Source organism: Mus caroli, unplaced genomic scaffold (genome assembly GCF_978045245.1).
Source record: "Mus caroli unplaced genomic scaffold, Mus_caroli_1 scaffold_5, whole genome shotgun sequence".
Classification (NCBI taxonomy): domain Eukaryota; kingdom Metazoa; phylum Chordata; class Mammalia; order Rodentia; family Muridae; genus Mus; species Mus caroli.
The window spans coordinates 26,394,722-26,408,083 of record NW_028227260.1 but is presented as its reverse complement, the minus strand read 5'-3'; the positions used below and the strand labels follow the sequence as shown (position 1 = coordinate 26,408,083).

Sequence of the window (13,362 nt, the reverse complement as noted above, 5' to 3'; positions counted from 1 at the left end):
ACATATGTAGTATAATATATATAGTATGTAATTATATAAATGTATACTCATAGATGCACACATAATAATATATTCTGAAAGTAAAACTATCTATGGCAGTGGTTCTCAACCTGTGGGTTGCTACCCAACAGGTGTCACATATCAGTTATCCTGCGTATCTTATATTTACGGTATGAATCATAACAGTAACAAAAGTGAAGTTATGAAGTAGCAATGAAATTAATTTTATGGTTGGGAGTCATCACAACATGAAGAGCTGTATTAAGGGGTTGCAGCCTTAGAAAGGTTGAGAACCACTGCTCTAGGGAAACAACCTAGAATAATGGGATGGAGACAAGTTGCAGAGGGAAAGATCAGATGTGGGAGGAAGTATGGAAGAACATATGTTCTATATAAAAAGTGTACCTGTTTGAAAACTTCCTTATGTAAATATATATATATATATACATATATATATAATGAGTTTTTAACAAACATTTTGAATAGATAGATAGATAGATGAATAAACAAACAAACAGACCTATCAGGTTAGAAAATGAACAGAATATGTCAATATTGAATATACCATCCAAACCTAAAGTATACACTTATGTATTTTGAGTATTTAGCATTGTTAGTAACATTCTACTGAAGCAAGAATAAAATCAGTGGGTGTTTATAAATGACTCAAAAGATGCCTTTTAGAACAGGTTTTATAGCACATGCCTTTAATCCCATTATTTAAGAGGCTGAGGGGATAGGATCCAACGTCCCAGGCCAGCCTGTGTTATATAGTAAGACTATGGCCCAAAACAAGGTTCAAGAAATAAAACAAAATGGCATTTTGTGGTTAAGGAGATGTCTGTGTTGTTAAAGTGCTTGCTGCACATGCATGAGGACATGAGTTTCATCTTTCAGTTCCAGCAGTTTGTGCTTCAAATCCCAGTGTTTCATAAGTAGAGACAAGAGTCTCCCTAGGGCTTGCTTGCAAGTCAGTCTGTCCATCTTTAGTTTAATGAGAGATCCTGTCTCTTGAAAATGAGGAAGAGAGCAAATGAGTAACATCAACTAGCATTCATATGTGCATGCCACACATGTACATATGCATGCATGTGAGTGCACATGCAAGTACATACAAATCTGCACACATATATGCACACGAAGGTCCCATTTAGAATGTAATTTTAGAATAATGTTGAGCAACTAATACCTGTTGGGCATCTCTTGTGTTCCCAGAGGTAGAGTATAGAACATAAGCCTGGGAGCTATAGAAATGACTCAGCAGTCACGAGTACTCACCGAACTTCTAGAGAAACCTAGTTCCCAGCAGCTGTGCTGGCAAGTCATAACCACCTGTAACTCCAGCTCTAGGGGGCCTTATGCATTCTTTTGGCCCCATTTGTACATATGTGGCAGACACATAAACACATGCACACACACACACACACACACACACGAGTTAAGATAAAAATAAATCATTTTATTTTATCATGAGCCTAAAATCAATATAAAATTTTTGTTACTTTTTGTTTCATAAATAAGTACCACATTTCCATCATTTCCATCTTGCTCCTTGAACTCCTCCATAACCACCTCCAACTCTCTCTCTCTTAAATTCATGACCTCTTTTATAATTATTGTTGTTTTATTTGTGTATACTGCACAATTAAAGAAACAACACTAAATGAGCCTGGTTTTAAAGTCATGATTTGAACATACAAGATTATCTCATTCAATGACTTGCTAATGATACAGAAAAAAAAAAACCCACATGTAACTTCAAGTTTGTAAAACTACGGAGGTAGAAATAAGGAAAGAAATCCATGAGAACCAGATAGGAAGAATTACTAAGAGGGAAGCAGCAAGATCCGAATTAGCATGTAAGATTTTCCTTAATGTTCTTTAACAGTGAAGTGACAGTCCCTTGCTGCCATATTTCCTTACTTACTGTTTTAATTGTGAAATTGTGGTGGGTATGTTTGTCTTTCAGATCTATACTCGCTCTGTGGTTGAGTCAATTGCTTCACCAGCTGCACCAAATAAAGAAGCCACCCCACCTTCTGCTGAGAATGCCAATTCCACTACTTTGTACAGGAATACAGATCGGCAAAGAAAAAAGTCCAAGATGACGGATGAGGAGATCCTAGAGAAGCTGAGTGAGTGCCTTCCCACCAGCTAGTAGTTCTCATCCAGTGACTAGGAGGAGACTTGGTCCTTTAGATCTTTCAGTCTTCTTGTCGGACTCTAGGATCTCTTATGTCACGAAGTAATTTTTTAGGACTTTTTGTTTCTAAGAGCGGTTATTTTCTCCCTCATAGTCCTACTCTGACAGAAACTTAGCATTTTCACTTTGAATGGTCAAAATGGTCAATGAAGATGTAAAGGACAAAATAGTAAGTTTAAGATTACAATACTAAAAAAGAATTAAAGTATGTCATGACTATACCAGAAGGTCCCCATTGATAGACATTAAAAAAAAAAAATCAACCTTAAAGTCCAATAGAGTACAATAGAAAACTTGCAGCCTCAGATAAAATAGCTTCCCCTATCTCGGGGGAGGGAGGCAGGAGCAGCAGTTGCTTCCAAGGTGTCATTGGTGCACACATACTTCTGCCCTCTCCAATTTGACAAAGTACTCAAGATTCAAGATTCAGAAATAGGTTTTCCCCTGAAAAAAGTCAAGATTCTATGAATTGTATTATTAAATTCATACAGAATGGCTACATATTAGTAATCAGTGCTCAGTTTAACTCTTAAAGGTGCCTTATTCCTTTTTTTTTTCTCTGTAGGTAAGATTTAGTAGCATAATGAGAGTAAAGGGGCTGTCACTTTTTACATTTTTTTTTTCAGCTAACAGAGCAGAGCAAAGGAAAAGAGAAAATTCATTTATGGGCCACAAGGAGGCACTGTAGTCATGGCGATGGAGCCATTTTGCTACGAAGGAGCTAGCTTAAGACAATTTTGGGTTTTCCAATTGATATAGGACTGCTGTCATCTAGATGATGGAGGACAGGGATACTGGTAGGGATCAGGATACGACACCCCCTCCCATGCCTTTCACAACAAAATTCTGATTTGGAATGTATAATTACTTTGTGTCTACTGCATTGAAAATAACTTCATATGTAGTACTATTGTCATTTGAAGTAGAGATGTTTGTGGCAGCCAAGGTTGAAGTTCAGCTGTCAACACTCAGAACTGGAATTGCTACAATTTAGCAAACTGACTTTGCTATCCTCCATTAAATATGCTTCTAGCTTTAGTGCCCATTATTTGCTCTAATAGCACAACCGTAATAATTCTTACATGAGGAGCACTTTGTGCGTGGCCACTTTCCATATATTATTTTCTCTACAGTCACTTATAGTAGATTTTAATGTCTACATTTTACAGAACACTGAATATAAATTTTAAAATGCTTACGTGACCAAGTCACCAGAATAATGAGTGGTAGAGCCAGAGTTTGACCTCACATATTTATGCCTTTAAAGCTTGCACTTTTGCCCATTAACCACTTTGGTTTTGCATAACTCAACTACTCGTCTTTCAAACAGAGGGGTGAGATAAAGAACCATCAGGAAAATGAAGTTCAGGGATTCAGATAATCGCTACAGTTCTTCCTTTGTTTTGTACATATGACATGAACTGTGAGAGAGATTACATTAGACTTTTAAAATCTGACAGTCATGTGTTAGTCAAAATGACTCTTCTCTGGTGTTTCTTTTGAACCTCAGCACATTCATTGTCATGAACATTGATTTATTCATTTCATAAGAAAGCTGAGAAATAGGCATTGCATTTCTGAGCCACAGTTTTTCCTTATAGACTGTGACAATGATATGGCTGGGACCTTTCTGGCTTATTTATCTTGGTCTGCATCAAGGAACAACAGGACAAACAGAAGAAGGCACTGAACTAACTGCTAATGAGAACTAAGTTTTAATTAGAATAATTGTAAAGAAAAAAAGAATTAAGTGACTGTTTTTCTCTATTGGACTTTATACTTTATCAGAGTCCAGAGTCAATCGTTTTCGCTCTAGCAATCAGGCAACTTATATCTGTCAGCTTTCCTTTATGCTTATGAATCTTGCCAAGGAAAACCTAAAGAGAAGTGGAAAATGCTTTCTTAGGAAGTACACATCTCAAGCTCAGACCTCCCAGCCCCAAAATGCTCTACCATATCTATGCTCCCTCAATGTGTTTGCATACTGGCTGCCAGAAAGAAGTCATTTAACCTTGCCTGGTCTCTGTCTCTTACCTATGAAATGGGTGTAAGAATCATAAGTACATTTAAAAACTTTCTCTGTAGAATGTGTATCATAAAAGGACAGATAGTAGATTCAAAGCAATGACCTACTGATACTATTTCTGTTTCAGCCTGTTGTTTAATTTTTCTATTTCTTCATCCACAAAAGTTGGGATAATAATAATAATGCCACTTCAATGAAAACGTCTGGCTCACAGTGAGGGACTCAACAAATGCTCATGGTTTCATTAGGAGTACAAACTTTGAAATGATAATGAGGTCCAAGTCATATCACAAACTCTGTGTCCCTTTGGAAGTTTCATACCCTCTCTGAACTTCCAATAATAGTAATAGCCCCAATACAATGAGAGACTATTTTGAAGATTAAATAACCACATTCAATTAGGTTAGATATCCAGTGCAATAATTAGTTTAAAATTATTGTTTTTTTTTTCTGTTGTGCCATCATTACAGAATGGGAGTGATCTTCCAGTAGGATAGGATGCTTATAACTGAGGACAATCTCATAAGTGTGGTACCTACACAGAAGTCATTGATGTCATTGGAATCAAAAGTGCCAATTAATCTTGGGGAAGTAGTAGAGGAGCCTGTGCTGAAAAACAAAGGAATGAGGGTCAGGGGAAGGAGGCAGAGAAGTACAGGAATGCCCTTCCACCTACATGATAGTGAATCCTATGAGGATGAGAAAGAAATGGTAGCTTTTACTTAATCATCCTCATCTTCAACCTCAAGAATGTGATTGCTAGGAACTGTGCAAGCCAAACCACAGACAGAGCTACCAGGCAATTCATCTTCCATTCAGATACGGATGGTAGGAGCCAGACCAAGTAATCATTAATAGCTGATGTGCACAGATCATCTTTCGGTTTTACACAGACAGATAGCTTGGGAATGGCTTGTTCATTGTGGTCTGTCTGGATCTGTTGGGAAATTAAGGAAACTCCTGCATGCTAGCAAATGTTTTGAAAAGGCATTGGCAGTCAGCACAATTTTGAAGTGCAGGAAACTCTGTTTAACCTCCCTCCCCTAAGCCCCGCGGCCACTTATTCCTCTTTGTTCTCCCCTTCCCTTGCATTCTAAGTTCTCAGTTCTTTTTCCCAATTCACCATCAGAGATAATAAAAATTAATTTAGAGAATTATTACGCTCTTCCTCGATGTTGATGGTGGTGGTGATGATGATGATGGTAATACATAGATGAGTGGTGGTGGCACATACCTTTAACCCCAGCACGAGGGAGGCAGAGGCAGGTGGATATCTAAATTCGAGGTCGGCCTGGTCTAACAGAGCAAGACCAAGGCTACTTAAAGAAACTCTAAGCAAAAAAAAAAAAAAAAACCAACAAAACAAAACAAACAAACAAACAAACAAAAACCAAACCAACCTCCTCTATGCTCAAGGGGTAAACTCTGAGTAATGAGAATCAGCTTAGCTTAATATGACAGAAAATATATTGTTGGGCATTTTTTTCTTTTGGAACCACAACATGAATCCCATCTTCATATCACGTAGTGATTTCTTAAAACTGTATACTTTTAAAGTTGAGTTGTTTCTTAATTGGTTGGAAAGGGCTCTGCTATTTCTATCACGTTTTTCTTCACTGAATTTTATTGGTTGACATATTTTTTGCTTTACTTGTCCCCATACTTTACCTTTTCTTTGTTGTAGTTTATATGTATCAAAAGATGGCCTATTCGGCCATCACTGGAAAGAGAGGCCCATTGGACAGGCAAACTTTATATGCCCCAATATAGGGGAATGCCAGGGCCAAAAAGTGGGAGTGGGTGGGTAGGGAAGTGGGGGGTGGTATGGGGGACTTTTGGGATAGCATTGGAAATGTAATTGAGGAAAATACGTAATAAAAATATTTAAAAAATAAAAATAAATAAAAATAAAAGCCAATTATAATGGGCCTAAGGAGAGAGATCATTTTTAAATCTTGTTTTGTTACAAGCATTGTAAAGGAGAGCCGCTTGTATATTTGCCTGCCAGCAGTAGATGGCAGCACAGACTAGCTGATAAAGGATACAGGGGGTGGGGACGCCATTTTAATTGGACAGCAGTTAAATTCTGAAGCACAATTTCATCAAAATGGTTGTCTCCTAGGAATCCTTATGAAAAGATCCATTTCCAGATTTTTTAACACAACATACCATGGAAATAATGGTTGAATAATTGACTACCATAAAGCCTCATTAACTGAACCTTGCCAATTGAAATTGGCTGTATTTCAGAAAGTGGTTTGAGCTAGAGCTTATGTGCTTTTTGATCAGTCTATGGAAAAGCGTTTGCTCAGCAACTTCATAGCAAACTTTCTCTGAAAAGTATAAGCCATTTTAATAACACTCTGGTTTCAAATGACTTTAAAATCATCATTTCATCAAAAGAAGAAAAAAGATCCAGGCACTTACCCATTAATAACTGACTTGAAGAAAGATGGGTTTAGTGATGTGGAAATCCATTAGACAATTTGAAATATAGAATAGCAACTCACATATAACTAACTAAGTTGGTGACTTTCTAGAGACATAACTCAAATAAAAGAAAATATATTCTTCCACCTTTCTTGAACCATGGACATTTTTTCTTTCTTTTCTTTTTTCACAATGAAATGCCTAATTTTGCTTGTACTTAATTCCACAAGCATTTACTGAATACTTGATATATTTTATAGCTTGTGCTGTATAAGGACTCAAAGGATATACAAGTGAATAAGACTAGGTTCCTATTATTAAAACAGCCTAAAAGATGATGTCAAAGTAATATAAGATACATTAAGGACCATGGAAGAAAGTTAGTGCTAGAGAGAGAGAAAAAGGAAGTTATTAACTTTATTCAAAGGGATCATGGAGACATCCTAGAAGTGAAATCCCAGATAGCCTTTAAAGCAGGAAGCTTGCTATTGGGGAAAACATGAGAAGGATGTTCCAGGACCAAGAAGCAATGTGTGCAAAGTCTTGAAGGTACACTGTAACTAATAAAGAATCAAAGTTAGAAGAATTAGTTCATCAGTTTAACAAAAACTGTAACTCTTTCAGAAGTCCAGAGTTTGATTCCTGGCAGGCATATTGGGTGGCTTATAATGCCTGAAAGTCCAGCTCCACAAAATCCAAGGCCCTCTTCTGGCCTCCTTGGGTACCCACCTTCCTTGCACATGTGACTCTCTCCCTCTCCTCTCTCTCCCTATCATTCTTGTTCTCTCTGTCCTTCACACACACACACACATACACACACACACACACACACACACACACACCACCTACTTCCACATACTTTCTCTCACACTCACATATAAAAAGTGAAAATAAGAATACTCTTAAAAGAATTACTCTTGAAGTTTTTTTTTTCTTCTTTTACTAGCTGTGTAGAAGAGGCAGCTTAACTGTCACTACTAAACAGGGGCTGCTCGGGAATTACATTTAATATTCTTTGGTTAGAGCAAAAGGTTCTAGCTGTTAAAGATGCAATTTTAACATATGGTGATCCTTGAACTGGGTGCCAAGGACTTTGACCCTTAATTATAGGTGTCAGGTATGTCTGGTATCAACATTAGAGACTCATCTGACCAGGTCTGTACTTAAAGCATCCCGAGAGAGGTGCAGAGCCTGGGTGGACATGACAATGCCTGGCAAAAGGAATTCTAATTAGGAGATCATTAGAACAAAATATGAGAGGAGTGTAACAGAAGCATTACAATTAAGGAAGGAGTGATTTGAAAAAAGGAGTCAGGGAAGAAAACAGATAAAGACTTAGCACTAAGTAAACCTCATATGCAGGGAGTGAATGCAAGGGATGACTCAAAGATGATTCTCAGATGTCTCACCAGACTGCTTAGAGGATACATTGACAGGACCACTGCTTGAGGCAGTGGATTATAGCAATTCTTACAGTATCTGCCATACTAAACCCAACTGAAACATGAGCATCCATTTCCAAAGGAATGTGAAAGAAGAGAGAAGGGGGGAAGGATAAAATAAAACCAGTATGAAACTGTCAAATAATAAAGAAAAGAATAAAGTGCAAAGCCCTGGAGTATGGCTCAGTTGGTGGAGTGCTAACCTGGCATTCATGAAGCTGCAGTTTCTGTCCCCAGTACCACACTCACAGGATCTAGTGGTGCACACTCGTCTTCCCAGCACCCAGGAGATGGACATAAGAGGATCAGAAGTTCAATGTTAACCTTAGTCAACCAAACACTCCCATACAAACCCCAGTAATAATAGATCTCAAAACTGATATATAATCCATACTTGAAACATTTAGCTGAATTTTTCCTTGAATGTATACTGTCAATTATTAGGTTTTAATTAGGTCCTCCACTAGGCCAGGGCACAAATAGTCATCTAAATTAGTGTGAGGTCTATCTGTACTACATGGTACTCTATTTGAATATATGTTTTCTTATACCGATTCAATTACTTGTTCTGCGTAACCACTGCACTGAGCACCAAAATTAAAGGGATGAAAGCACAGATTTCCTGACTTCAAATAAATGTATGTCTATTTTGTTAAGCGTGATCATGGAAGACTTCAGACAGACTAGTGCTCTGAGGTTACATTTAGGTAATAATTAGGAAGCCATACCTTAGATAGGAAAGGAAATAGAAAAGCATGTGTGAATAACTACTCAATGGTGGATGATGAGAGCACTGCTAAGATCTAAAGCAGAAGGGAAGGAAGACAGGAGAAGAACAAGTGCTTAGGCTGGTTAGGGAAAAGCCAGATGCAGCTAAGGAATCTGGGCTTCACCCTGTAGCAAGGAAGAATTTTGCAGGACTATTTCGGAAGTAACAAGAGTGAGGTGCAATGCAGTGAAGTTCTCCTACCATCCTGCAGCCCTACCATCTAGAGTTTCGCCTTCTCAAATGCAATCCCATCAGATACCTTTCAGAAACCACTCTGTAATCTCATTTAGGTTTCTTAGGAACCCATGGAAGATAACTGCTTCAACATTCCACCCTAATCTTGCAGACAACTACCATAATGACAATGAAATATGCCTCTCTCTTAGAGAAGCAGACATTCGTTTCTGAGCAGACCTGCTCTTCTCTATTCATGCACTTCGTGCATTAACCTTTATTAAAATAGTCTCGTTACACCCCGACTCTGCTGTCAAATAGCAACAAAGAAACTGCTAATATGTGAAGTATTTCGTAATGAAATGTTTAATTGTTGTTATTCGTTGCATATGCATGTGTTGTGTCTGTATATAAGTGTGTTCACACAAGTATCAGTACACATGTCTATACAGGTACATATGTGTTCAGGTGCATGTGAAGGCTTTAGGTCGAGTAGGGAGTTTTATTTGCTCACTCTTCACCTCATTCATCAAGGCATAGTCTCTAAGCTGAACTCCGAGCTCCTTAATAAAGGTGTTCTAGCTATCCCTTTCTTTCAGGATCCCATCTTTGCCTGCTAAGCACAAGAAGTACAGGTGTGCTATGATGTCCAACTGGTATTTTATATGTGTGTTCTTGGGGATATGACCCTGGTCCTTATGCTTGCAAGTGCTATAAATACTGAGCCATCTTCTTAGCCCCCCAAATTGTTTATTTACACACACACACACACATATATAATTTTTGTGTACATATACATATATATAATGTTTGTAAAATCTGAAATAAATTTTAAAAAAATTGAGGGGTGAGAGAAATGACTTACTCTCTAAAGTGATTGCTGTTCCTGAGATAAGATCTTCAGCACATACCTAATAATAAGGGTGTGTTTGTGTGTGCACATAACCCTAATACTGGGGATGTTGAAATGGATCTATACAATGTGTTGGCCTGCTAGGCTTGCCAAGTCAGTGTGGTCTAGGTTCAGTGAGAAATCCGTGTCAGAAAATAAGATGGAAGACTATAGAGGAATACACCTAATGTGAATCTGTCATCTCCATACATGCACACACATGTGCATGAACACACACACACACTCAAGTACATACACATGCATGAACTATACACAATAAATATTGAGCTATACACTTCAAATGGGTAAGTTTTATGATATTTAAATCATATGTCAATAATACTGGCAAAAGGTTTTGAGCTCTAGTAGACTCCTAAGTTAAGAGATACTTATTTTTGGAAAGTATGAGTCTTCTTACTTCATGGCCAGACTTCTTCATTAGACCCATCCCTGCTTACCATCCTCCTAGCACGGAACTAGTGAACATCAATTACTCGATAGGTTTCATCTTATGAAATTAAATGTCGTGGGATTCTTGTCTTTTCACCAATTTAGAAAAATTATCTTGTAGAATCATGGGTCCAAGTTTTAGGTATTTTAATTTCCTAATCTATAATATTGATTTTATGATAACTATTTTTAATAAATGCTGAACTTTTGTCAGTCCATTTCTTGTTTCCCAGATATCAGCAGTTTTTAATATAAGCAGTATGGATTATTATCACTACTTTAATATATTTCAGAGTATTTTAAACAAATTAAGTATATTTTTCATATAAATTGTGAAAGTTATTGAATTTGATATAATTTTTACTCTTAAAAGGAAATCAGTTTCTCTCTCTCCCTCCCTCCCTCTCTCTCTCTCTCTCTCTCTCTCTCTCTCTCTCTCTCTCTCTCTCTCTCTCTCTCTCTCTCTCTCTCAGGAAGCATTGTGAGTGTTGGGGACCCAAAGAAGAAATATACGAGATTTGAAAAAATTGGCCAAGGGTGAGTAATTTTTATTTGAAATACCAACAATGTGCACACATTCAAATTTACTGACATCTCAGATATCCCATCAATTCATGACTCCTGTTCTCTGTATTATTCTGTGTTTTGTATAATCAATAGTTTTGGTTGTTTTTTTTTTTTTTCCTGCTGGTGAGTTGCTTGGTAACTAACATCAAAACACCTGCTACTGGAGTCTTCACTGTCTTTGAGGTGATACTTTGCAGTGACATTTTGATATCCATATCATGTGCACATTCACACTAATTTATCTAGAAAAGCAATAGAGTTAGGGGAAGAAGTAGCTTATATGAATGGGCTCATTGCATTGTGCCCTCACATCCAAATGCATGTGTGGATTAGATCATCCTTCTTTGTCAAACTGAACATTGGCAGAAAGAAAAGGAGAAAGCCCTTACTGAATGATCAAGGGTTGGGCAGGCTTGACTCTCTGAGTACTGACAAGATAAATCAATAGTCCTGAAATGAGGACCAGGTCTGTCATTTTCCTCTACTGTACTTGTTAAAGATGTGGATTTCTAGACCCAACTCACCAGATATCTGAATTAGACTCCAGGAATGATAATCTTATTTTTTAAAAAGTCCTCAGATGATCATCTTCAGCTAGACATGTGAACCAATGTTGAATCATTCACTAGAGATAGATGTAGGAGTCACCTGTTCTATAGCTCAACTGGAAGTATACATGTATCTCAAGCCTCAGTGTACCACAGCCCCAGAGGATGCAATAATATTTAATGAGAGTTGCTCTTTCTCATCCATGTAGCAAATTTAATTAATTTTATTCATGTCCAAGTAGAAAATACCGCAAGACAAGTAGCAGAAAGACAGTATTATATATCACAGCAACACAGAGAAATGGCTTTTAGATTTTATTCTCTGTTGGTTAAAAGCAAGAAAAGATGAGGGCTGCACAGATGGTTCTGTGGTAGAGCGTGTACACAGAAGACAGAGTTGAGGTCTCAGTTTCCATGTCAGTAGTTGCATCGCAAGGGGATACAATGCTTGGTCTAGCTTCCATAAGTACCTGCACTCCTGTGTGCAAATCCATACACCCACATATAATGAAATCATTTTTTATGAATGGATATGCACTGTTTGGGTGAACAACACCACAGATTGTCACTATTCCTCATGGTAGCTATATTTGGCTTAGTTTCATTTGGCTATTGGGCACTTGCAGTGTTGCTGTCCAAACTGTGTATGGAATATCTCATAGACATTTTGTGTGTTGATTGCCTATTTGGGATAATATTTTGATTGCATTTGTCAAAAACAGCAGTTCTTAACATGTGAGTCACGATTCCTTTAGGGGACAAATGCCCCTTTCCCAGGGGTCACATTTCAGACACATAATAATGGTACATATTTATAGGTAGTGATGTGATGCTTTGGTATCACAGCTGGATGGGATGGGAAGCTAGCTGGCACAGCTGGTAAAAACATTTGCCATGAAATCTTGAGCACCGAAGCTCGATTGCCAGAATCCATGATGAAAAGAGAGAACTTACTCCAAAATGTATCCTCAACACACACACACACACACACACACACACACACACACACACACACACACCATGCACCAATGCACACACTATAATAATAAAATAAAATTTAAAAATATATTACATGATGTTCAAATCAGAGTAAACATAACGATCTTCTTGGTAAAAATTCAAAAGACGCCTTTTAGCTCTAAAAAAATATATTTGTATATTATCATTGTAGGTATCCTACTTTTTAATAGTGCACAGAAACTTCTTGCTCCTAGCTAAGTGATGGCCTGCTTTCCTTCATTCTTCCCTTTCCCCCACTGTACCAGAGTTTCCTCTTCCCCACATTGTCACCAGTATTTGCTATCCTTTGTCTTTTTGGTATTAACCAGTCTTCTTCTGGTAGAATGATACCTTCTCATGGTTTTGATTTGAATTGAATTTCCCTGGTGATATTGTCCATATGTGTCAGCTTTTGAAAAAAAATCTTTTGTAAGTAGGATTTGGGGCTTTTAAAAAAATTTTATTATTATTATTAATTTTTTTGCTATTGAAGTTTTATTTTCCTTATGTGTTCTAGATCCTAAGCTGTATCACATGTATTCTCTCACATTACATATATTCTGGAAGTTTTTACCTCATTGAGTCTTTGCAGTATAGAAGCTTTTAGCTTTATAGAATCATATTTGACTTTGCTTACAATTCACAATCTACTTCTACTGAAAAATCACTTTCTAAATTAGAGTTTCAATAAAGTGCTTTATTATGTAACTGTGTTCTGAGAGGTGAGAACCGAAGATGTGCTTTTATTTTGATTATTTGTTCCCAGTAAGATACAGCTGAACAATTCAATAGTATTGAATTTAAAAAGTGAAACAAACAAAAACAAAACCAACAAAAAATATTTAAGAGATGATTTAATATA

General features: G+C 37.2%; 1 protein-coding gene across 12 annotated transcripts in view; it reads left to right on the top strand.

The window, feature by feature from the left end:
* Pak3 (p21 (RAC1) activated kinase 3) overlaps positions 1–13,362 on the top strand; it is a 283,410-nt gene that overhangs the window by 227,838 nt on the left and 42,210 nt on the right. For all 12 annotated transcript variants that reach the window (XM_085837993.1, XM_029473398.2, XM_029473393.2 and 9 more), the window contains 2 exons: positions 1,970–2,135; positions 10,860–10,923. In XM_085837993.1, coding sequence (XP_085694119.1) covers positions 1,970–2,135; positions 10,860–10,923 — 230 coding nt within the window. The remainder of the gene's footprint in view (positions 1–1,969; positions 2,136–10,859; positions 10,924–13,362) is intronic.